The sequence below is a fragment of the Trichosurus vulpecula genome, chromosome 8 (genome assembly GCF_011100635.1).
Source record: "Trichosurus vulpecula isolate mTriVul1 chromosome 8, mTriVul1.pri, whole genome shotgun sequence".
NCBI lineage: Eukaryota > Metazoa > Chordata > Mammalia > Diprotodontia > Phalangeridae > Trichosurus > Trichosurus vulpecula.
The window spans coordinates 8,590,341-8,614,821 of NC_050580.1; the positions used below are offsets into that span (position 1 = coordinate 8,590,341).

At 43.7% G+C, this 24,481-nt stretch overlaps 1 protein-coding gene across 2 annotated transcripts in view; it reads right to left on the minus strand.

Annotated features, from left to right (window-relative positions):
* The window catches only part of DOCK1 (dedicator of cytokinesis 1), a 604,993-nt gene that overhangs the window by 93,990 nt on the left and 486,522 nt on the right, over positions 1–24,481 (minus strand). For both annotated transcript variants that reach the window (XM_036734505.1, XM_036734504.1), the window contains exons 32-33: positions 21,744–21,802; positions 9,883–10,031 (exon numbers count right to left, since the gene is read on the minus strand). In XM_036734505.1, the coding sequence (XP_036590400.1) occupies positions 9,883–10,031; positions 21,744–21,802 (208 nt within the window). The remainder of the gene's footprint in view (positions 1–9,882; positions 10,032–21,743; positions 21,803–24,481) is intronic.

The following is a 24,481-nucleotide window of genomic DNA, read 5'->3' on the forward strand; positions in this document are numbered from 1 at the left end:
GCTGCTGCTGCGCTGTTCACTTGAATCATTACATCCTTAAAAAGATAGGCCAAGGCTCCAGTACAGAGTAAGCAGGCCAAAGCCATGGCAAGTCAGTCTTCTACTGCTTTTCAGGATGTATAAAATTATTGTCAGCGTCGTCAATACAGGAGGACAAGAGGAAGTTTCCCTTTATTGGCCCCTCCTCCATAGACCTCATTAGCACTTTGTTTATATCTGTCCCATGAACATATCACTGCACATTACAGATCTGAGCTTGCCAGACTGTCAGCTCTAGGAGGAAGAGGGCCTTGCCTTGGGGAAACCTTGGGTCTCCTCGGTGGCTGCCACAAGGCTCTGTGCACAGGACTTCCTTAAGACGGGCTTGGGGAACGCATGATTTGAATGGACGAAAGGATACACACTGGCCATCTGACTCCTATTGTTCTCCCTCCTCTGCCTTTTCCTTGCTGGGGAAATTCATCCTTTAGTGTCTTGCTTTTGGTTATTTCCCTGTTTGGGATGTAAAGCTTCTTCCTCAGATCCTTCCTTGAGAGAAAGCAAATGCTCTTGGTCTAACCCAGTCCAACTTTTGTTACTTTTGTCTTTTTTATTCACCTGCCTGTGGAGACAAGACCCCCAAAGCAACTCCAGGATTAACTCCTTGCCTCGGTGCAGACAAGTGTATGTGATGCCTGTGCCTTGGGCTCGACCCCATGCTGTGTCAGAGCTGAACGGTACTGGTTCCCTCTTCATCTCCTATCTGGTTTTTATTTATCTAATAACATTATCAAATGAGATGCTATTTGTAAAATGCTGTGCAATCTTTAAAGCACTAGCTACATTATACACACATACATACATTATATATACATATACACACATATATATGCTAGCTCTTTAATCTTCATGCTTCATATAAACTAACTTTTACACAAATACCATTTCTTCTGCCTGCCCTCTCTGTAAATGTAATTACACACTCAATTAACCATTGGCACTCTGACTGAAGAACAGATACCTTTGGGCTAGCTGCCCTCCATCAGGTCGGCAGCTCATGACATACATGGAGGATTCTGGATCATGTCCCTAAAATGATTTTTAGAATTAACATGTTCAAACCAACGAGGTTCTGGGCCCTGCCAACATCGTCTCCATGCCACACTAGGAATCTGCTAGAGTGGAAGGTTGGTTTGGCTCAAAAAAAACCCAGTGATGACTCAGAACACTGAACTCAGGAGCCTCTGCTGCCTTTTTAAAAGTACAGCAAAATCACGATAATTTATAGTAAAAACAACAGTTCATATTTTGAATAATCCTAAAAACGATGAGCCAGAGATCCCTCCATTGGGAATATTGCTCTTAGAGGACAAAGACAAAAAGGTCCCATACACACCAAAATATTTCTAGAAGCCTATCTTATGGGGAAGTGGCTAAACCCATGGTTAAACATAAATAGAATGAAATATTTCTGGGCTGTAAAAAGCTGTCAGTATGAAGACTGCAGAGAAGCACAGGAAGACATAACCAGACCCAGAGGGAAGGGAGCAGAACCATGAAAACCAGGAAACAAAATGACCAAACAAATGCAAAAAAGAAAGAAAAAGGAAGTGAAACATTATAATTATGATCCACCTTGACCTCCCCCAAAAATAAATGGAGAAAAATGTACCCTTCTTTGCAGAGGTGAGGGACTATGGGTGTGGGACATTGTTGGTTTTAAGAAATACATTTTTTTCTCTTTCCTTTTTAATTTTTGTCACAAGAGATAGCTCACTGAGTAGGTGAGGGAGGGAGGGATATACTCATAAAGGAAGGTAATGGAAAAAACAAAAGACATTAGTGAAATAGATTAAAATATCTATCTAGACTCATCTTCCTGAGTTCAAATGAAGCCTCAGACACTTATCAGTCGTGTGACCCTGGGCAAGGTCCTTAACCCTGCTGGCCTCAGGTTCCTCCTCTGTAGAATGAGCTGGAGAAGGAGATGGCAAACCACTCCAGCATCTCTGCCAAGAAAACCCCAAACGAGGTCATGAGGAGTCGGACACGACTGAGAAATGACTGAATCAATAAAAATAATGATAACAGCCCACATTTTGTTGGTACTTCAGCATTTTGTTTTGTTTTGTTTGGGGGAGGGTTATTGTCTGACAACAGCCCTGTGACGTGGGCAGGTGATTCTAAAGGAATTAGGAGCTAAATCCTGGGGACATGGCTATGAATAAAGGTCTCCATCTTGACTAGGAGAGAGAAAAGACAGAGAGAAGTGGTTTTAAATGTGGCTGCAAATATTTGAAGTTGACATAAGGCAAGAAGTGTGTAGAGAGAGTGTATTTTGGAAAGCTGAAGAAAGAAACTGCAGTGGGAGTGGGGAGCTTGTGGCTTCTCCTGCTTTGGAGGACTTGAACAAAAGTCCCTCTTCATGAGCCCAGGATCATCTGGGGACAGGGTCCCACTCATAGCCAGGGGGCGGAAGATCTCTTGAAAGCTCTTCTAGAGGAGACATATGTTCTTGTTAGTGTAAGGGTTAAACTCCAGACAGTAGCAAGCCCAAGGTCAAGCATAATATTAAGCATTCTTTTAAAATGAAGCCAAGCATCAAAAAGAGCAATGAATTAAAAACAAATAAGATGAGAGATAATGGAGGCATAGAAGCTGACTCCCATTCATTAAGCAGCATAAAATCTCCAGGCTTTTCCAACAAATGTAGTGAGCACATAGTCTGCCAACATCAACGGGGCACATTTAATTGTTTTTTTAATTAAACCGTGCTATGAGTTACCAGACTTGTAGTGGAGGAATGGGTTATTCATTCTGGAACCTGGAGAAGCTGCCAGCATCAAGATCACGCATGTTCTAATACTGCTCGATCGGAATTTCTCAAGGTCATGAAGCACTTTACTGACCCTCCTAAGGAACACCAAAAATGGATCCCTGATTGAAAATATTATTTTTGCTAGGTAGCCTTTTTCCATTCCAGTTTTTATAATGGCATGTAGCCCATCTGGCTATTTGCAGTAATATTCTTTCCTTTATTGCTTTATTTTCTTCTTGAGAAAAATGAAGCAATTTTTTTTAAAGACTCTCAGGCCATGCTCCTTTATGAGAGGCTTATCCATCCACAAGACAGCAAAGCAAGGAGTCACAGACATTTGGGAAATTTAGTATGAGACCTGTCAAAGCCTCAGTAGATCTCCCATCTAGCTCCTCTCTCTATTCCTATCACGCCTGCCCTCGGTCAGGAACTCATTACTTCTCGTATGGACTACTTGAGTATTCCTCCCATTGTTGAGGTGAGGGTCTTGCCACCTCTGGTTCCTCCCTTTTCCATCATACTGCTACCAGATACATTAATCTGGAAGGGCAACTTTTAACTTCTCCTGATTCCCTCTCTTCTCAAGACTTAAAGTGGGTCCTCCCTCTGAAGAGCAATCCATCCCTATGTCCAACCCTAATCCACAGGTGGCTCATTTATTCAAAAGTCAAACAAGCAACTATTGGGCACTTACTATCTTCCAGGCACTGTGCCAAACCCTAGAGATAGGCTTAAATGTTTCCTGCCTTCAAGGAGCTTACACTCATAGTCCCTAAAGCAATTCTGTGATCAAAAACATAAGCAGGCCTATGTCAATGACCTGACTGGCCACCACACCTTCAATCAGCGCTTGACTGTCTGATCCACTGCTTCCCCTTCGGTCCTCTCTGTCTCTCCTCCAGCCCTTCTACTGGATAGGCTGGCCGTACCAACGTTCCCTACCCATGTTCCTTTTATGCCTCTGCCCACATGAACGTGGCAAGAGGGCTTCAATCATTCTGCCTGTGTGGGTTCTTGTCTCATACTTGCTCAGCGCAACCTCTTTTCATAGGTGGTTTTGCCGGTTGCTGAGGCCCACCTGCTGATGACTCTCTGGAGCTTAGTGAGGGGGAACATCAGACAAGAGACGTCCCAATCATGAAGCCCTTCCTCGAGATCTCTCAAACGTGCTTTTAGAGCCATAGCCACGAGCAAGTTGTTGTCAGAAGTCGGATTGAATACAAGCGTTCCAATACGGAAGGAAGCCAGGGTCCTGTCAACTCTCTGGCCCGTGCTGGCCATTGAAGGTACCCCGAGCAAGGTGTGACACTGCTGGCCACTGGGGGCTGGTGCTGACTGACCCATGGAGATACCCCAGCATAATGAATGAGTGATAAGCTTAGGATTAGCAACTTCCAAATAGCCTGGAGAAGACCGGGGATGAGAAGCTGGCCAGGCCTAGAAGAGCCACCTATTATATCAAGCAGGTAAGTGGCAGCACAGTGGATAGACTTCTGTGGTTGGATTCAGGAAGACCTGAGTTCAAATCCAACTTTGGACACCAACTTAGCCATATGACCCTAGGTAAGTCACTTAACCTGTCTGCCTCAGTTTCCTAATCTGTAAAATGGTGGTGATAATAATTGCTTCTACTTCACAGGGTTGTTGTGAGAATCAGATGAGTTAATGTGTAAAATACTTCGCAAGTCTTCAAGTGGACATAAATGTTAATTATTATTACTATCACTTTCACATATTTAAAAGATGATCAAATAGAAGAGGAGAGACACTCCCTATGGATGTTTGACCCCAAAGCACCAAACTAGTCACAAGGGATGAATGTTATAGAGATGTAAACGGAGACTTGAGGTAAGGAAGAATTTCCTAATGAATAGAGGCATCCCAAAGTGGAAGGGGTAGCTTCCAGAGGTAGTGGGGTTCCCCTCACTGGAGGAAGGACCAAACGACGTGTCAGGTCCTTTGGAGAGGGACCCCTTCTTCAAGTATAGGTTGGACTAGGTGGTCACTGACATTCATTCCAATTTTAGTATTATATTGATACCCAAATAGAAACAGGGAGACAGCATAGCATCCAATGGAGAAAACTAGGCATATGTTTAAGAAAAAAAGTAAAGTATAGGCAAAGGAAATCTGAACTCTAACCCTCTTTCCCATAGGTTTGAAAGTTGACTGCAAAGGTCAAGACAATCTAAAACCTTGTTGGTGGACGAAATAAAGTTAGATAATTGGATTTCTGGCAGCTTAGTTAAACAGCAGACTGCCATTCAGGGTGAAGGCTTCTACGCTAGAAAGCGAAGGCAGTGGTAATAGATCGTTATCAGGCAAAGCCATATGGAGGCCAACACACTTTAAGACTGCTTATGAAAGGCCAGTGACCAGCAGGTGGGCTTTGAAGGACAGAGACTCTTCAGTGTATCTATGACTTGTGATTTCATCATGCCAGGTAACACTGTTAGGAAGGATCACATTGCCCCTCCCCTGCTGTGTCACCTAGAAAGGAGGTGCTATGACCCCTGGTACCTGAAGAAATGCCACACTCAACATCTTGGGCAGATACAACCCATTTACATTTGAATTTGACTAAGTATCTCGGTTTCAGGTTCTTTGTTTTGTTTTTCTCCAAGGCAGCAGGGGTAGGTGGGGGACAGCACCCACACCCCAAGATAAGGATAGAAAGAAAATCAATGCTTGCTAGATGAAAATTAATAAATGATAAGTGACCAATAAGTAATAATATATTAGTTAATAATGTTAAATGACATTAAAATTAAAAACAAAGGTACAGAAGCAAAAACATAAATTCTGTCCCCTCTGCCCCCTAAAAAGAAATGTTTCACTTGGTGGTCAGCCTCCCAGGGATGACGGTCCCACACCCAGCAGACTAAGACCGATCCTCAGAGAGAAGATAGCTTGAAAACATTGGGCCTAGGATGCCCAGAGAATGTACTCCACCAGCCCTGCACAGGAGAGTCTGGATCGCCTTTGGAAGGCATGGAAAACAAAGCCTGTCATTTCTACCTGAGATTCTCTTAGGACAGTTGTAAGCTAAACAGACTGGAAAAGAACTGGTCCTGAGTCTGTTTCCAAGGTGAAAATCCATTAGGCCCTTAAGAGATGAAGGAACCATTCGGAAGGCCTTGGTCCTCACCACCACAAGGTTCTATTACCACATCTTGGCATGCTGCACACTTCAGACGAATGAAAATGACATGGCACTTTCAGCTAAGGGCTGGTGTGTTAAATCTCAGTTTCCTGGGTTAGACAACTATGGTTCAACAGCCAATCATTAATTCTGTACTGTTCTGTGGGATTTTAAACAGTTCAGGTGTCCTCTCCCTAACTAAACTAAATCTGGGAGAAAATTCGATTTAAAATTATCTTCCCCAGCCATGTGAAAGTCATATTTATTGCTTGTGCATTTTACAGGGCTAAGCCAAGCTATTATATAACAGGCAAAAACCTCTCTGGGTTGACATGTGTCACGACAAAAAAGAAATGAAGTCCCGCAGAGCATGGCTATGTTTTGATCATAGCACATAAGAAGAAATTACCTGTGTTGTGATGGCGTGTAAAGGAAATTTTGGGGGTTGCTCCTACCAACACAAATGGCATGAAGGGGGGTGCTTTATTTTGTTTTCTTATAAAATGGAAAGAAAGGTGCAAACATTGGCTTAGGAGAGTCAGACTTATTCTCCTCTTGTGCACCTCAATTAGAGCTTAAGCTTCTTGATAGCAGAATATAGGCAATGCCTCTCCTTTCTTATTATCCAACATATGCCTTGTACACAGAAGATATCTAATAATTATTTATTGACCTGAATTAGAACAGTTTGCAGTAGGATCATAGATCTCGAATGGGAAGAAATTTCAAATTGAATGAAATTTAATGCATTGTTAATTTAAATTCTGTTAATCACTCGTTTGACTTTTAGGGTATCTATTTTGGTGTTAATTGGGGATTTTTAATTGTTCTAGTTTTTTAGTTACATGCCTAATTTGTTGATATGATTTTTCTTTCTTTCCTTCCTTCTTTCTTTTTAAATTGTTGTAAGCTTTTAGAGATATAAATTTTGCCATAAGTACTACTTTGACTGCACTCTACAAACTTCAGTTTGTTGTCTCATTGTTGTAGTTATCCAATGAAATTACTGTTTCTATGATTTGCTTTTTGAACCATGTATTATTCAGAATTAGGCTATTTAGTTTCCAATTGATGTTTAATCTATTATTCAAAGGCCTTTCATTGAATATACATACATATATATGTATGTATACACACACACACACATATATATATGCATATATATATATATATACATATGCATACACTGAATTATGGCCTTAAAAGGGTGCGTTTAACATTTTTGCCTTTTCTGCAATTTTTATGCCTTAATACACGGTCATTTTATGAAGGTGCCATGCACAGCTGAGAAATAGGTATATTCCTTTATTTTCTCATTAAATATTCTCCATAGGTCTACTCTATTTAACTTTTCTAAAATTTTATTCATCTTCTTAATGTCTTCCTTGTTTACATTATGGTTAATTCTATCTAGTCCTGAGAGGAGTAAATGGAGGCCTAGTATATCTTTACTGTCTATTTTCTCCAGTAACTTTTCCTTGAATAATTTGGATGCCACGTCATTTGGTGCATATATACTCAGTCTTAACGTTAATTCATTGTTTATGATATCTTTTATGAAAATGTAGCTTCCCTGAATATCTGTTTTAATTAGGTCTATTTTTGCTTTTGCTTTGTCTGAAATTATTTTGCTCCCTGTCTTTTTTTCAAGTCAGCTGGAGCATAATACATTTTTTCCCCATCCCTTATTTTAACACTGTGTGTGTCTTTCTGTTTCAAGTGTGTCTCCTGTAGACAATATATTGTTGGATTCTGGTTTTTAACTCATTCTGCCATCTGCTTCCATTTTCTGGGTAAGCTCATCCCATTCACTTTCAGTTATGATAGCCAACTGTGTATTTCCCTTCTTCCTAGTCTCTTCATTTATCCTTCTCTTTTTTTACTCTGTCTTTTTCTGAGGTTGTATCTTGAGCTTCCCTGTCACCAGGTTCATTTATTGCTGATTGTTCATGCTTTAAAGGTGGTGTGAACTAGGGAGCGGTCTGGTCACTGGCCTCCTGGTCTGCACTATTTTCCTTATCTGGGTAGGGCCCTGCTCCCTCAAGACTGCCGCAGCTCCTCTCCACCCTAGAACTGGGTAGGTTCTGGAATTGCCAAATGGGACAAATCCCGTGCCCAGTATCAGTGCAGGGACCCTCTGGAGCCTCTTTCTGTTCAGAGGCTCAGTCCCCTTACTGTTCCCTACATTAGGCATGCTTGCTGCTTTTGCTGCAGGTGTCACCTCGAAGGCCCACAGCTGGTACCATCTCTGCTGCACACTATACTCCCAGCCAGCCCCTACCCCAGGGTCTGCAGACCTCTCCTTCTGTCTCCTAAAGTTGCCCTGGTCTGGAAAAGGGAATCACACTATGACTTTTTGTTGGATTTTCTGCTCAGAATTCAATTGAGCACTTTCTGTGGTCATTTCGTAGGTGAGGTTTGGAGGAAGTTTGGCAGTTGTGAGCTTCACTTGGCCATCCTGACCCCACCTCCAGTTTAATGCACTGGTCAGGGCATCATCTTCCTCCCAGTCACTCAGATCTGAAACCTCAGATTGTCACTCAAATCTGAATGCTTGGAGTAAACCTTTACTCCTCATTCTGCCTTCCTCAGTAAACTCCAGTGGCTCCCCCTCGCCTCCAGGATCAAATATTAAGTTTTCTGTTTGACATTCAAAGCCCTTCAAAACTGGTCCTTTCTTGCTGTTCCCATCTTCTTACACAATATGCCCTCCACAGACTCTAAGGACCAGCTCCATGGGCCCATTCACTGCTCCACGAACCCAATTCTTCATCTTCTGACTCCACCTCTTAGCCTCTTCTCTGGCTGACCCTGCCACCGGAATGTTCTTCCTCCTAGTCCTGCCTCTTCCTTCACTTCCCTGGCTTCTTTCCAACTCGGTTCAATCCCCACCCTCCCCGAATGCCAGTGCCTTCTCCTCTCCTATTAGGATATAGGCCCTTTGAAGGCAGGGCTGTTTTTGTCTTTCTTTGTATTCTCAGCACTAAGCACCGTGCCTAGCAAACAGCAGGCACTTAATAACTGCTTGTTGAGTTGCCCACTTAACGCACTCTCTGTTTCCGTCTTGCTAACTTAGGATTAGAGATAATCATACTCATCAAATTCCATGAGAGCTCCCATCTGAGGAAGTGGCCTAGATCACAGATTCTAGGAGGAATATCAATGAGCAGAAGCACAGCCATTAGCCCTATACGACAATGCAGTTGTTTGATTAAATTCCAAATGTTAGTCGGGTAAAATGCAGGAGTTTTCATTTCTACTGTCATTTCACCAGGCTTCTGCCGGAGCCAGTGCTAAGCTCAGTTTAATTCAAATCGATGTCTTTCCTGATCCCCCTCCATGCTGGTGCCTTCCCTACATGGACTTTCTCCATTTCTCCTGCGTGCACCTGGCTTATGCATGGATGTATGCATGTGTCTCCTCTATTAGACTGTGAGCTTGTCAATGTAAGGAACTGTCTTTCACCTTTCCTTGTGACTTAGTACAGTGCCTGGCACATAGTAGGTGTTTAATAAATGCTTATTGACTATTAAGATCCTAATTCAAATCTGGTCACAGACACTTAACTAGCTAGGTGACATTGTGCAAGTCACTTGACCTCTGTGATACTTCATATTCTTCAATTGTAAAATACAGATAATAATGGTACCAACCTCCCAGGGTTGGTTTGATTGATGATCAGATAAGATAATATTTGTAAAATGCTTTGCAAGTCTTACGGCAATAACAAAATGGTAGCTATTATTACTTTACTTCCTTTCATGGACTCTGCGATCCAGCTGCCTTGTCCTACTTATTCCTTACCCTCGTTGCTCTATTTCCTACCTCCTGGCCTTTGTACTGGCTGTCCCCAATTCCTGGACTGTGGTTCCCTGATAAAGGGCAAAGATGGCCCATGCTGGCCCTCTTTTTTGGCCTCTGCCCAACAACATTTGGTTCTCACCATTTGGAAGCTTCTGGTAGAATGAAATTCACACTGCATCATGTCGAAGAAGATGGGGATGGTTGCCTTGCGAAGCTCCGTCTCTGGAATTAACGTCATCTCCAAGATTGGACCCACCATCTCTGGGATGAACTTGATCTTATGTTGACCTTAGGACACACAAGTGCATTATTGAGAATTAATGAGGAATTCCCCATTGCGAAGTGAAGAATTTAAGTCTAGAATGAATATCCTTGTGACCAAGAAGGCTGCAGGCCCAGCACTCCATACACAACGAGCTCCCATTTCTAAAGGTTCTCAACAGCATTTCTGAGCTAGAGCAGGCACAGAAGTGAGCCGTTTCAAATGTTATTAGTTCAATGATTAAAACCATTCAACATGGCATAAGACCTTTACACAAATACAGAAAAGCTATTCCAGATTGATAAAGAGAATGAGCTACAAAATCAATGAGTTAATGAAGCAGAGAAGAGACCCAAAGATCAGTCTACACCCTCCCAGCACACAGTCAGTCTCTGTGTTTGCCTTGGCCTTTTTGGTTCCTAACCTTGGCCCAATTGCAGAGTGGAGGCTTCATTCCTGGGCCTGCTCCATTCTTACCTGTATGACCTTGGCCAGGGCCCTCCTCCTCCCCTCCCCCTCACATCTCAGTTTCCTCCCCTGTTAAATGAGGGGACCGTACCAGACAACCTTGAAGGTCCTTTCCAGATCTAAACTGGTAACTCTGAAATGCTCAATGAATTGAACTGGTTTTGTCCATGACTACTTGGTTACTGTGGACAAATTGTTGAATTGGGGTCTCAGTTTCCTGTCCCCAAGAGGAAGCAGATGAATGAGAAAACCAAAAATGTTCCTTCTGGCTATAGCCTAGGGCTGACTGGGAGGAAAACCCTTTGCAAACCCAATGACATGGGAAATGTGAAGTTACATGAACATGCAAACCTCAGGCCATGGGTCTACAGCATCCTTCAGACAGGGGATTCCTGGTGCAGAAGTCCTTCCTCCAACAAGTGAACTCTACCCTTTCTAGACCTGGGCAGGTAAGACCCTCAGAACTGTGGGAAGCTCAGAGAACACCTTGCTCAGGAACATACATGGCAAATATCAGGCCTGGGATTTGAACCCACAGGATCCTGATCAAGAGGTGGCTTGGGGAAAAAGAAGAGGGCTCACCCAGGAGTCGGAAAGACACGGGTTTGAGTCCTGCCTCTTACCTAATCCTGGAGTCCAAAAGGCCTGAGTTCAAATACAGTCTCAGACACTAGCTGCATGACCTTGGGCAAGTCACTTCTCCCTGTTTGCCTCAGGTCCCTCATCTGTAAAAGGAGTCTAATAATAGCTCCTGCCCCTCAGGGTTGTGGTGAGTGTACAGGGAGATCATCTTGTAAAACACTTAGCATCATGCCAGGCACAGAGTGAGCGCTTCATGAATACTCGTTGTCCTCCCTCTCCATGACCCTGAGCGAGTCACAGAACAATGGTTGGCCAGCTTCCTCTCTAGATGCTGCAGACTGCTTTCTGGGATATTCTGGAAGATGTCCCCAAAGCAGGAAAAGCATCTGTGCCTTCCCCTATGGCTGGCCCAGCAGGCGAGCCGAACTGTTCATTCGCATGATCTCAGTCCCATGATTTTTGCCTTTCTGAGGCACAGGTGAAAAGGCACTGACCAGGTTCAAACACCATATGTGACGCCTCCTGACTGCGTCACCTTGGGTAAATCACTTAACCTCCTGGGCCTCAGTTTGTTCATCTGTAAAATAGGGGAGGAGAGGACTAGATCAGGGGGTTTTCCCTGAAGGAGCTAGGGGACAACTTGCCGTTGCCCAGACAAAGATTGGCTGAAATCCGCCAAGGCACTCCTGAGTGTGACCCCTGACAGTAGAGAAGAGAGCCTCCTGGGGAGAAAGAACCCAGCTTTTGACAGTCTGGCTCTTATCTTTTTCTCTCTCTGAACCTTAGGGCAGCAGTTGGGGAAGGAATTTCTTAGCTAAATATGTATATATATATATATATATATATATACACATACATATAAAGATATATAGATATATATGTATATATATGCACACACACACATATATATGTATATATACATATACACATACATCTATATATATAAATACATATAAATCAATTTTATTCCCTTTAAATCTATAAAAGAATGAAACATAATAAATGTGATTGTTAAAATGAATTGTTTTGGATATTCTTTTATGAACATAGGTAGTTAGGGATATTTTCCTGGGTCTGTCAGTTCTCCTTGGATATTGGAACCTAAGAGAGAAGGACAGAAGTAAAGGATTTATTTTTATTTATTGTTATTTAACATTCAGGTAAAAAAATATCTCCAGAGGTAATTAAGAACACAAACTTGGCCATTCACAAATTCCAAAGTGCCAGATAAACCTCATTATCTACAAGCCAGTTCTCATGGATCACACTTACATGACTCCATTTTTCCATAGGTGAAAATTTAAAAACGTAACCTTCGGTGGAAGAAACCTGACTAGACCTGAAATCTCATTTGCAACTTTTTAGAAATCATTCATATTTTATCTAAGGCCAATAAAGATGTGACCAGACTCATTCCCACTACATATCTCCTTCCCTGATACTTAATATTTCTGAAAGGCATGTAAGTACTGCAAAGCATTCTTTTAAAAACGCTATCCGCTCACACTCTCGGGGACATTTTTCTGGTAGGCTGCTTCAGAGGTGTCAGAGCCAATGTCTCAGGGAAGGGGTGACAGTGACAGAGAGTTATTCATCAGCAGCTGTGCCTGGGACCCCGCGATGTACATCTGCTGCAGAGATTTTATTGTTCTGGGCTCAGAGATACAGACTAGGCAGGAACAAGGAGGTCTGGAGTTTGGGATGGGAGGCTGCCTCTTATTAGAGGCAGAGAAAACAGGGGCTCTACTGGAAGTCCCAGCTGTGATTCAGAGGAGACTCTGAGGTCCCCCAGGCTGGATGAGAGGTAAGGAAATCCCCCTGGAGGAGCTGTATCTTGGACATCTGAACTGAGGGAGCCTGCTTTCCTTCTAGTACAATTCATGAGCTCAGGCTGGAATCACGAGGGACCAAAATAAACTTCTACAGACAAGGGGAGGGCTTCCTTCCCAAGGGTCAAGGAGTTCTGTTGGGCAGCAAAGGCACTAAGAGATCAGACCACCTGACCTGGCTTTGGGTGCCACCTACTTCCTGCCAATTCCCACCTCCAAACTGGTAGAAACTCTGAGTCCTTCAAGTGACAACCCTGTCCCTTAGCCATAAACTGACCTACTGTGTGGCAACAGTGGCCAGCCTCTAAATGAGCAGCATCACCAAGGGTCTGGCTCACCCTCCTTACTCAAACGGCCATGGTCGGTGACAGGGAAACGTATCAAGTGAACCCAGATCCCAGGCACAGTCAAAGGGCAGTGAGAAATACACTCCATAAGCTAATTCCAAGTGCATAGATCTCCCAGCTGTTTCCATCTCCCTTGCCTCCCCCCTCTTCCCCAGCTTCTGCCGAGTCTCAGCTTTGGGACAAGGCCCCCCCCTTCTGTACTAAGTGCTTTGCGACACCCCCCAACCCAGTCGTGAGGACTCTCTTCCTCTTCAGATTACTTTGTCATTTAAGACCAGAGATTTCAAGAGCCCAGAGGGACCTAATCAGTTATCAGTTCCATTCCCATAATACTACAGCTGAGCACTGAACCCCAAAGACATAGACGGGCCTGCCTTGAGGAAGAGAAGCTGCGATGCTGGGGAAGGAAGCAGCTGATGTATCGCCCAATATCTGACAGGCTGGCTTGTGAAAGAGGGGTCAGCTTTGTTCTGCCCGGCCCTCAAAGGCAAAGCAGAGAGCAAAGCTACAAAGAGACTTGAGTCTGACTTCAGGAAAACTTCCTGAGTATCCTTGGGTAGAGAGGGCTCCTTCAGATGAGGTGGAAACCCCCTTTGGACAAACCCATGATGGGGCTGATGTAGACGGGATTTTTATCCATGTACAGGCCCCACTGGTCCCCACCAACTCTGAAATCCTGTGACTCTGCCCAAGATCATACAGGTAGGAAATGGGGGCTCATGGTCCTGACTCAGAGTCCAAGGCTCTTTGCCCTTCCCCTACCCCCAGGCAAGATCCCAATCCTGGCCTTACAGCTGGAAGGAGGCCCTTAGAGATCATTGAGTGCAACACCTTCACTTTACACATGAAGAAACCAAGGCCCAGAGGTTAGGGACCCTGCCCAGGGTTAAACATCTTCTAAGAGTTTGAGGACCGATTCAAACCCACTTAAGTCAAATGGTCTGTCTCCAAACTACACAATGTTAGTGTCTGAGAACAGGGACTTCTATCCCCACACCCCTTCCTCTCCATGGCATACAGTAGGTGCTTAATTAATGTGTGTTGAATCAGACAGAACTGAATTCATCATTCGGAAGGCCCCCCTACCCACCCCTCCCCAGTCTTCCCGGCCTCCCATTTTGCAATAACTCTGCGGATAAAGATCTTTCTGCTTGCGGATTTGTTATGGCCCGATCCTATATATTTTATTGGCTGCCCTATGCCGTAATGAGCACAATGTAAATTGAGGCGGCTTCTGCGTGAGCCTGCTCTCCTGCTGGCTGTACAGCAGACACTGCTCTGATATATCGCCGCAGAGTGGAGTAATAATGGCATCGTGTTTTTATTTCAGGAGAGCGGTTGCCTTTGATTTCTCCTTTTCGACTCCAAATATGACAGGCTGAGAAGGGGGAAAACACTCCTTTCTCCCTGGCAGAACCTGCTGGCAGCAGCTGTGGAATGCTTGGTCCAGGGGAGGGTGATGGGCTGGCTTCTCTTGTGACATTTTCACTGTCACATGCTCATGGGTGAGAATATTTGACCAAAACATTGTGGGTTGTGGGTTCTAAGCTAGGGATAGGTGGTGACCAGTTTGAAAATGATCAATATATCAATCAGCCTCATATTTTCATTTTCCTGGCACTGACGATTGGACCAGTTTAGCAATGTGCTCCCCAAGCGAAATCCATTAAAAAAAAACTCTACAGTTTAGGGGAAAAACAGGCTGTGTTCACCTGGGGAAATGGAGATATGTTGCCATAAATTTCTAGAGCCAGCCTTGTCAATGGTTCCAAGAGGCAGGCAGAGCTCTGGAGCACAGGAGCAGAGGCTACAGATGCTTATTTGGGTGGCCTTCCTTAGGTTTACTCTCAACAAATGAGATCTGCTCTCCTTCCCTAGGGCCGATGGCTGGGGAGCTGGCTAGCCAGGTGCTCCCATGCATTTATTTACTTTTAACACTGAAAATGGAGAGTTTTATAATTCCATGAAACCAACCCAGAGTAGGGTTTTTCTTCCTTCTCTGTCAGGTCCTCTTTAACTGGTATTACTAAATTTTGAACTTTGCATTAGCTAGGCAATTATTTCCATTTGCTCTTGGGTGCCTCTAGCTTCATAATTCAATTCAACAAATTTATAAAGTCACCCCCTTTAGAGCAAAGCCCATTAGTAGCAGGTGTTGAAAAGACAAGGACAAAGAACTAGAGATTCTCTCCCTCTCCCCCTCTTCCCTTCCTTCCCCACCCCATGGTCAAATTGTGGACAGAAGTAAGGAAACACAAAGCAGATACAGAGGAATTTTATAAAGAAAAAGGCATTAACACCTGGGAGGGGCTGGAAAGACCTCATGTGGTGGGTGGTACTTGGGACACTCACCTAAGGAAGAGAGGGATTCTTCCACAATTTTGCATTTTATCTTGGAGGTGACAGGGAGTCCCTGGTGATTTTTGAGTAGAGAAGAGACATGGTTATGTTCTGGGTTTTAGAAAAATCAAGCTGGCAGCTGGGAGCCTTCCACCAGTGCCTGAGTCAGGGTTCTAGGACCCTGTTCCTTGGGTATCATATTCAGATTAGAAATGAAGAAGAAGAAAAAATGAGAAATCTGCCATTTTAGGGACACCCTTTAGGCAGCAAATCAAAAATCTTAGTCTCTTGACTTCATCATCATTTGGAAGAGCCACAGATAACGTTAAGGGAGTCAAGTGCTCTGAAAAATATTCCAATTTCTAATTTGGTGAGGAGATATGTAAAAGCCTGAGTGTGTCACAACAAGAAACCACACCAATGATTTCATGAAGCTACATCATGAATGAAATAAAACCCCTCTTTTCTGAGTCTCTTCAACTAATGTCTGCCATCAGTCCTAAGCTAATACAGAGATGATGCCTAGTCCTTTAAGCCTGGACCAGTGACATGGAAGTCCTGGAAGGACTGATCAGCTGAGAAGCTTCCATGATGAATCAGAATCTGTCATCCAAGGCTGTCTAGCAAACTTTGGAAAGGACACGTCCAGGAGGCTGGAATCTAGGTGAGGAGTTTTTTGGCCATGGTGACCCAGGAAAAATGATTGTGGCTGGCACCAAGAGAGATTCCCATGGGTCCCCCTGCGTTCTAGGGCCTGGGGCCTCCTGTACTCCATCCCAATGAGCTTCCATATCTCAAGGATCCACTAAAACTATCCTCTCTTTTACTTTCTTGAGGAAGCTGAACCTCCACTAAGGCTGCTTAGTGTATTGACTCCAGTGGTTGTTCACCTTGGTTTTGTGATCCAATCTCTTATCTTCCCTATTTTTCTCACTTTAACCACACTATGGTATCCTTAGTTATATATAAAAAAAAAGTCCCCTGACTGATGGGCAAATTCTCAGCATGTTCATTTGCTTTCATTTTAAAACTTTGCTCTCCTTGACAACGAAGGACAAACAATAACAAGGCCGATGCACACTCTGAAGAAAAGTGGTGGGGGTGTCTTGACATTAGCCAGACAATATCAGTGAAGGAGTCTGGGGATCGCTGCTCTGGTCACTGCTTTGAACAGGCGTGGCAGGCGGACAAAGCAAACTGGGAGCACCCTTGAGGAATGGGAAAGGATAGCTCTGCTGAGGCTTTGCCACCTGCCGGTCCAATGAAGACTAAAGCTGCGTCTCCACAAACCCTCGGTCACACTTCGAGGTGCAGTAATCCTGCTGGATAGCGTACCAAGCCTCAGCCTGGCCTCCAGGTGCTATGGCAAAGACATATGGCCCCTTTCTGGCAGAAAGCCTGCTTAGCTGGCTTCACCAAGGGCCCTTTGCGGCAAATGATGAATGTGCCAATCTAACCCCACTTAGGAGGAGATAGATAAAACAAAATTAAACCTTAATGGACCTCTCACTCATCTCAGGAGTTTGTAGAAAAGATGGCACATCAGCCATCAAATCATGGAGACACAGAGCCAGAAAGAGCAAAGGGGGTCATTTCTTCCTGTTCTCTTGTTTGTAGCTGATGAAGGGAGTCCCAGAGGAGGAAAAAGACTTGACAAGGGTCACTCAGGTGATTCATCAGTGAGCCAGAAATAGAATAAGTCTTCTGACTGCATAGCTAGTGTTCACACCACCTTACCACACTTCTGCCACACCTAGAGCTCCCTGGTGAGCCAAATGCAGAAGGCCACATTCATCAGGTCACTGAGGATCCAGTGAAGCCTTTATCTGTACTAAGGCCCAGAGGCTGATCAACCCCTGGGGTTCAGGGTCCAGAGAATCAAATGATGAACAACCATTTATTAGTCATGCACTTTGGGCCCAAGGCACTAGAGATATATAGACAAAAATGAGACAATCCCTGCCCTTAGGTGGTTTCAATTCTACATATGGGTTTATCACTAAAAAGTCTCCCTCCCACTTGGCCCAAATTCTGTCCTGGGTCTTCTAGAAAGGTGGAGTAGCAAGTGAGCTGGTTCTGATCCCACCTCTGACAGTTGGTCAATTAATAAACACTTATTAAGCACCTGCCATGTGCTAATAACTGAGCTCATAAAAGAAGGCAAAAGACAGTCCCCAACCTCAAGAAACTCACAATCCAATAGGGGAGATAACCAGCAAACACATATGTACAAATAAGTTATATATAGGATAAAGATGAAATAGTTAAGAGAAAGAAAGCACTGGGATTAAGAGGCATTGGAAAGGGTTCCTGTTGATGGTGGGATTTCACTCAGGACTGAAAGGACTCAGGAGGCTGAGATGAGTAGGGAGAACATTCCAAGCACTGGGGACAGCCAGAGGAAATATCCAGTGCTGAGAAATGGAGTGTGTTGTTTGTAGAACAGCCAAGATGCCAGGGTCATTGGATTGAAGAGAAAGAATGAAAGAAAGAAAGAAAGAAAGAAAGAAAGAAAGAAAGAAAGAAAGAAAGAAAGGAAGGAAGGAAGAAGGAAAGAAGGAAAGAAAGAAACAAAGAAGGAAGGAAGGAAGGAAGGAAGGAAAGAAAGAAAGAAAGAAAGAAAGAAAGAAAGAAAGAAAGAGAAAAGAAAGGAAGGAAGGAAAGAAAGAAAGAAAGAAAGAAAGAAAGAAAGAAAGAAAGAAAGAAAGAAAGAAAAAGAAAAGAAAGGAAGGAAGGAAGGAAGGAAGGAGAGGAAGGAAGGAAAGAAAGAAAGAAAGAAAGAAAGAAAGAAAGAAAGAAAGAAAGAAAGAAAGAAAAAGAAAAGAAAGGAAGGAAGGAAGGAAGGAAGAAGGAAAGAAGGAAAGAAAAAAAGAAAGAAGGAAGGAAAAAGGGAAAGATAGAGGAAGACTGGAAGGCTAAATGTTGTAACAGAATGTGATTGAAAGAGGGTAAGGAAGAGAAGTGACACCTACTGATGGCACTGACCCCCATGACCACTGGTGTTTCATTATGACCCCAAGTCTCTTAACCATCCTGAATCTTAGTTTCCTTGTCTGTAAAACAGCAGTTGCTGTGAGGATCAACCAAGATAATAGATGTAAATTGTTCTACAAACCTTAATAGACTCTAGAAATGTCAGCTCTTACTATGACAATACCCAGTTGACTAACTACAAGATGAGAGAAGAGCTGCATAAAATGTGCTCCCATTGATCACCTAGGAAGGAACCTGGCTTATGTCAGCAGCCACTTAGATGGAAGGTAAATCTATGGGTGGAAGATGATTTTTATTCTTAACAAGCTAAAAGTCTAACATCAGCCTTTGATGAAAACAGGGGCTTGGACTAGATCATCTTTATGTCCTTTTTGATTTCTAGAATTCGAGAACTCTCTGAAACTACAGGATTATTTTAGATTTCATCACCATTTATAATGTGCTAGAGTCTCAAAATTCTGGACCTGGGAGAGAGCCTGAAGAGGGCCTTTAGTTGTAATACAAATCTGAAAAAGAGGCTGCCTTTTCCCTGCAACATTTGTGACAAGGGGTTGCTCAGGAGACTCCCAGACCCTCCAACGTGAGGGAATCCAGGAGGCCATCCATTCTCTCTGGATTTGTGATTGTTAGAAAGTCCTTCCTCACACCAAGCCTCCACCTCCCTCCTAGCAATTTCCTCCCGTTGTTCTAGGCTTTGTCCTCTGAGGCCAAATAGAAAGCATCTAAACCTGCTTCAATGCAACAGCCTACAAATACTAGTAGAAAGCTATCTTCCCCACTCCAGATGTCCAAATTGTGGGTGGAGAGGGAGGGAGGAAATAAGCATTTATTAAGCACCTACTTTGCCAGGTACTGTGCTAAGTGCCCTACAATTATGATCACATCTGAGCTCACAAAAACCCTGGGAGGTAGGTTGCCCCATTTTATACATGGCATGCCTGAAGCACACAGAGGTTAAGGGACTTGCCCAGGGTCACCCAGCTAGTAAGGGTCTGAGGCTGCATTTGAACTTGGGTCTTCCAGGCTTTGTGCACTGTGGCACCCCAGATGCCTCCAAGAGAGAGCAGGAAGGCCACCTAGACTCCTAGTAGTGAGAGGAGATACCTAGGGTGGCCATTTTATTTCCTATTCATTTCTGGATACCTAAGAGAAGGAAAGCAGTCTTTTGGGAACACGGAGGATGAAGAGGGCAATGACACCTTCTGTGTGATTAAGCTGAACATCTTTGGCAAAGAGCAGAGATCCCACCGTAGCTGGGACTGGGAACTTGGCTACTGTGGATTAACTGGTCCAGGGTCCGAGACAGGAAACCTGGCCGGAGTAAAGGGGGGTGGGGGGAGGACTTTGGAGTCAAGCTAGAATTCATGGTGAGAGGACAGAGGAAAAACCCTAAGACAGGGCAGCCTTTGGACCTGGGCACTGATGTCTTGTAAGGGTTGGATCCAAAATCAGTGCGTGTTTTATTGGGGAAGCTGTAAAGTCAAACTAGAGAAGGGATCTGGAGGAAGGCTCCTGGGAGGTCTGGAGGAGCCCCCTTCCCCTGGGCTATGAAGACATGGTTGGGGGAGATGTCTACATTGAAGAGATCAACAACTTCTCAAGACCCAAAATGAGGACACCGAGGACACCACATTCTCCTAGTCTGTCCAGGTTGACAAATTGTGGGCCTGTGAGATGGGGTAGGATGGGGCTCAGGGAAGATTATCCTCATTTTATAGATGAGGGAAAAAATAAGCCCCTCCTTTATTTTAAACTCAAGTGGATTTTTGCCTCAGTCCTTAGATTGTAGGGTCACAGAACACTCCTCCTGGCTGGCAGTGGAGTGAGGAGCTCAAGGGCAGGATTTTGGAAAGGTCACGGGACCCCCAAGTTAGAGCTGGGAAGGAGCTCAGAGGCCATCATGTCCAACCTTTTGTTTTAAAGATGAAGAGACCGAGGCCAAGAGCCTGCCAGTGAGCTCCCTAGGGCCACAAGGCAGTACGAGTCTGAGAGAACACTGGAGGCCGCCTCTTCCTGACTCCCAGCCAAGGGCTCTATGGCCACACCCAGCGTGAAGGGACAGAAAAAATTTTAGAGGGAAGATCTATTGCAAAAACTGAGGACAAGATGAAGAGAATGTACACAACGGCCTCCGGGAAAATGGGGGGAGGGAAGAAATGTTTATTAAGAACCTACTATGTGCCAGGCACCGAGCTGAGTGCTTCAAAATTAATGTCCAGGCTGGTGGTAACATTAATAGTAATAAGAATGACGATGATAATTAATGATAATAATACTAATGATAACAACAGCATGAACATTTATGTAGTGCTTACTGTGTACCAGGAACTACTCTAAGCACTTTACAATTGCTAGTTCATTTGATCCTAACAACAACCCTTCGAGGCAGGTGCTGCTGTTATCCCATTTTACAAATAACAAAACTGAAGCAAATACAAGTGAAGTGACTTGCCCAGGGTCACACAGATAGGAAGTGTCTGAAGCCACATTTGAACTCAGGGCTTCCTGACTTGAGGCCCGGTGCTCTGACCACTGCACAACCAGCTTACTCAGAAGTGAACACAGTTCAGGACAGATGGACCACAAGGACGTGTCCTGCACATTTTTCAATCTGTCACATTCCTTTTTCCTATATTTTGGCTTCAGCAGCTCAGTTCCTGAAAATAGTTTGGCTACAATGCACATATGGAGCCCTGGATCTGGAGCTGAGTACCAGGTTTATGGTCTGGGTGACCTTGGGCAAGTCACTGCACATTCCTGGGTCTCGGGTTACCTGTCTGAAAATGAGGATGCTGAACTAGATGCATCTGCAGTCTGTTAGTTCTTGAGCAAAGATCTCAGGAAGAAGGACAGACTCAGAACAAAGAGGACTTGTGCCTTCCTCAATGGAGGAATGTCTTCATGCAGGGCTCATCCCAACTCTCTTTGTTTCTAATACAGCAAAGACATTTTGGAGGGTCATCCGAATCTCAAAGAAAGTCCACGTTCTGACCAACTGGCCACACTGCCTTTCTTGAGACATCCATGAAAAATACCATTGAGGTCATCCATAATAGATCCATTTACTCAATGCATCCATCCGTCATTCACTCATTCATTCAATCAACAACCACTTGGTAACATCTAGGACAAGACAGACACCGGGAGGCCCAGGCCGTGGGCAGTCATAGCTACTCACCTAGGTTGTACCACATGTCCCTGATTTCAAAGCCGATCTGCCTCCTCATGTCCCCATACCTGGCAAAGGGGGATAACAAGAAATGAATCACAGCCATGGCTTTATGGGGGAAAGCAGACAAGAAAGTGGGTTTTTGGAAGTGAAATGCATTAGAGGGCCTGCCTGCACTGGGTTTTTCCTGGCTTAAGGGAAGAGCAGGGGGGAGGGGTGGGGAGCACTGGAGAGAAATTCACCCAGCCCAGGGACTATCTCCTTTTCCTCTCTATCAACTACATCATGGGCTCACTTTCCACTGGGGATGTGGGGGTGGATGCTGGGAGGAATGAAATTCTCTGGTCTCCTGTGGCTGGGGAAGGAGCCCATTACATCTTTCCAGCCTAAGGGTGGAGGGGGTGTGGATATTTTCTGCCCATGCTGTGAGCAGGGGGACTGTGCCTGAAGCTTCCCTGCTTCACCCCTCCCCAATTCATCCTTACACCACAGCACACCAATGAGCAAAAATGAGACCCCAGAGTCACTGAGGGGGAAGGGCTGAGTACCCACTACTAACACCCAATAATGCCAGATAAAGGTAAATGAATACTAATTCTCTTCCCAATGGAAAGGGAGAGGTATTCGTTTCACAAGTAAACAGAATTTGATGCTTCAGAAGCTAAACCTTTATTAGCATGTGAGCAGTTCTCCTCTCCCCACCTCCACCTTGTTGCCTCAGGAAACAAAACACTGATTATATTAAAAATAATAATTTGCAAAAATTTTCCTATACCACCAGAGCTCAGCAGCTGTGCCAAAGAACCTGATCTGTTTACATCTCTACCCTGGGATCCAAAAAGCCAGGTCGAGTCTTTCTACTGTTTGAAGGCAGCCCTTCTGCCTGTCAAGGAAGCACCAAAGAGCCATCGTCCTGGGTGTCCTTCCAGTGGGTGAAGCCAATGGAAGCATCTTTTGCTTTCTTAAATAAGTTTACTGGCATGTTGGGGTTTTAACATCATAGTCATTTCTGACCAAGTCTCCCTTTCCTTCCCTCTCTCGAGAATGAGCCTTTGCTAGAAAGAGAAAAAAAAGTTAAACCAAAACAACTGATGGCATCTTATGCAACTTTCTTGGATTCCTTCAGTTCTCTACAAAGGGAGGGAAATATGTTCTATTACCTATTCCCCAGGACCAAGAACAGTTATTCAATTTAGGCAGAGACTGGCTTCCTTTTAATGTTCTCATCATTTTCATTATCAGTATTACTGTGTATTTCCCTGCTGATTATTTCACTCCGTATCAGTTCATACAAGTCTTCCAGTGATTTTCTGATTTCTTCAGTCATCATTTCTTTGGCACCATAACGTTCCATGACATTCATGTACCATGGAGTGTTTAGCTACTCCTCAGTGGATGGGCACCTACTTTGTTTGCAGTTTTTTGCTACCTCTGAGGGGTTATGGACAGTTTTGTGTATATATTTGGGCTTTCTTTTGGCTGTGTGACCTGCTAGGGGTAGATGAGCAATTGTGAGGTAACAGAGTCAAAAGATAAGAACAATCAGTCACTCTTTTTGCATAATTCCATATTAGTTCCATAGAGATCTGACCCCTTCATAGCTACAAGAGCATATTAATGTGCCTTCCTTCTGTGGAAGCCTCTTGCCTAAATCAAAAAGTCAACAAATAAGTAAGTACCAATCTTGTGCCAGGCACTGGGCTAAATGGTGAGTATACAAAGGGTGGCATAAACAAGACTTGCCCCCCCCCCCCGTGTCTACAATCTTTTTTCTTAAATTCAATATTATTTTATATTCTGATCTACATTCTCATCCTCTTAGCTACTTCCCCTACCTCACTGGGAAAAAAAAAGAACAAAATTCATATTACAAATAAATTTCCGTATTTTCTATGTCCCAAAAAATGTGCCCTTTATATCAAGAGGTGGGTAGCCTATTTCATCATGAGTACTCTGGAATCATGGTTGGTCATTGTGATAACAGAATTCTTAACTCTTTCAAAGTTGTTTATCTTTACAATATTGCTATTATATGAATTGTTGCCCTGGTTCTACTCATTTCACTCTGCGTCAGTTCATACAAGTTTTCTCAAGCTTCTATGAAACCATTCCCTTCACCATTTCTTAAAGGAAAATAGTATTTAATCACCTTTATATACTGTAACTTGTTTTTCCATTCCATAATTGGTGGGCATCCCCTCAGTTTCCAATTCTTTGCCACCACAAAAAGAGTTACTATAAATGTTCATATACATGGGTCCTTTTCCTCTTCATTTAGTCTGTTTGGCAGCATAGACCTAATGGTGATATCATTGAGTCAAAGAGCAGACACAATTTAATAACTTTGGGGGAAGTTCCAATGTGCTTTCCAGATTGGCTGGAACAGTTCCACCAACAGCACATTAGTGTGCCTGTTTTCCCACATCCTCTCCAGCGTTTGTCATTTTCCACTTTTTAGTCACATTAGCCAGTTTGATGGATGTGAAGTAGAACCTCAGAGTTGTTTTAATGTACATTTCTCTAATTATTAGTGCTTTAGAGCATTTTGTAAAATGGCTGTCGCCAGCTTGGATTTCTTGCTCTGACATTTGATGTTTGTATCCTTTGACCATTTATCAATTATGGAATGGCTTTTACTCTACTAAATTTGAATTAGTTGCCTACATATCCTGGAAATGAGATATTTATCAGAGAAACTTGCTGCAAAGGTAAGTCTGCAGCATTCTAATTGAATTCTCTCTAATAAA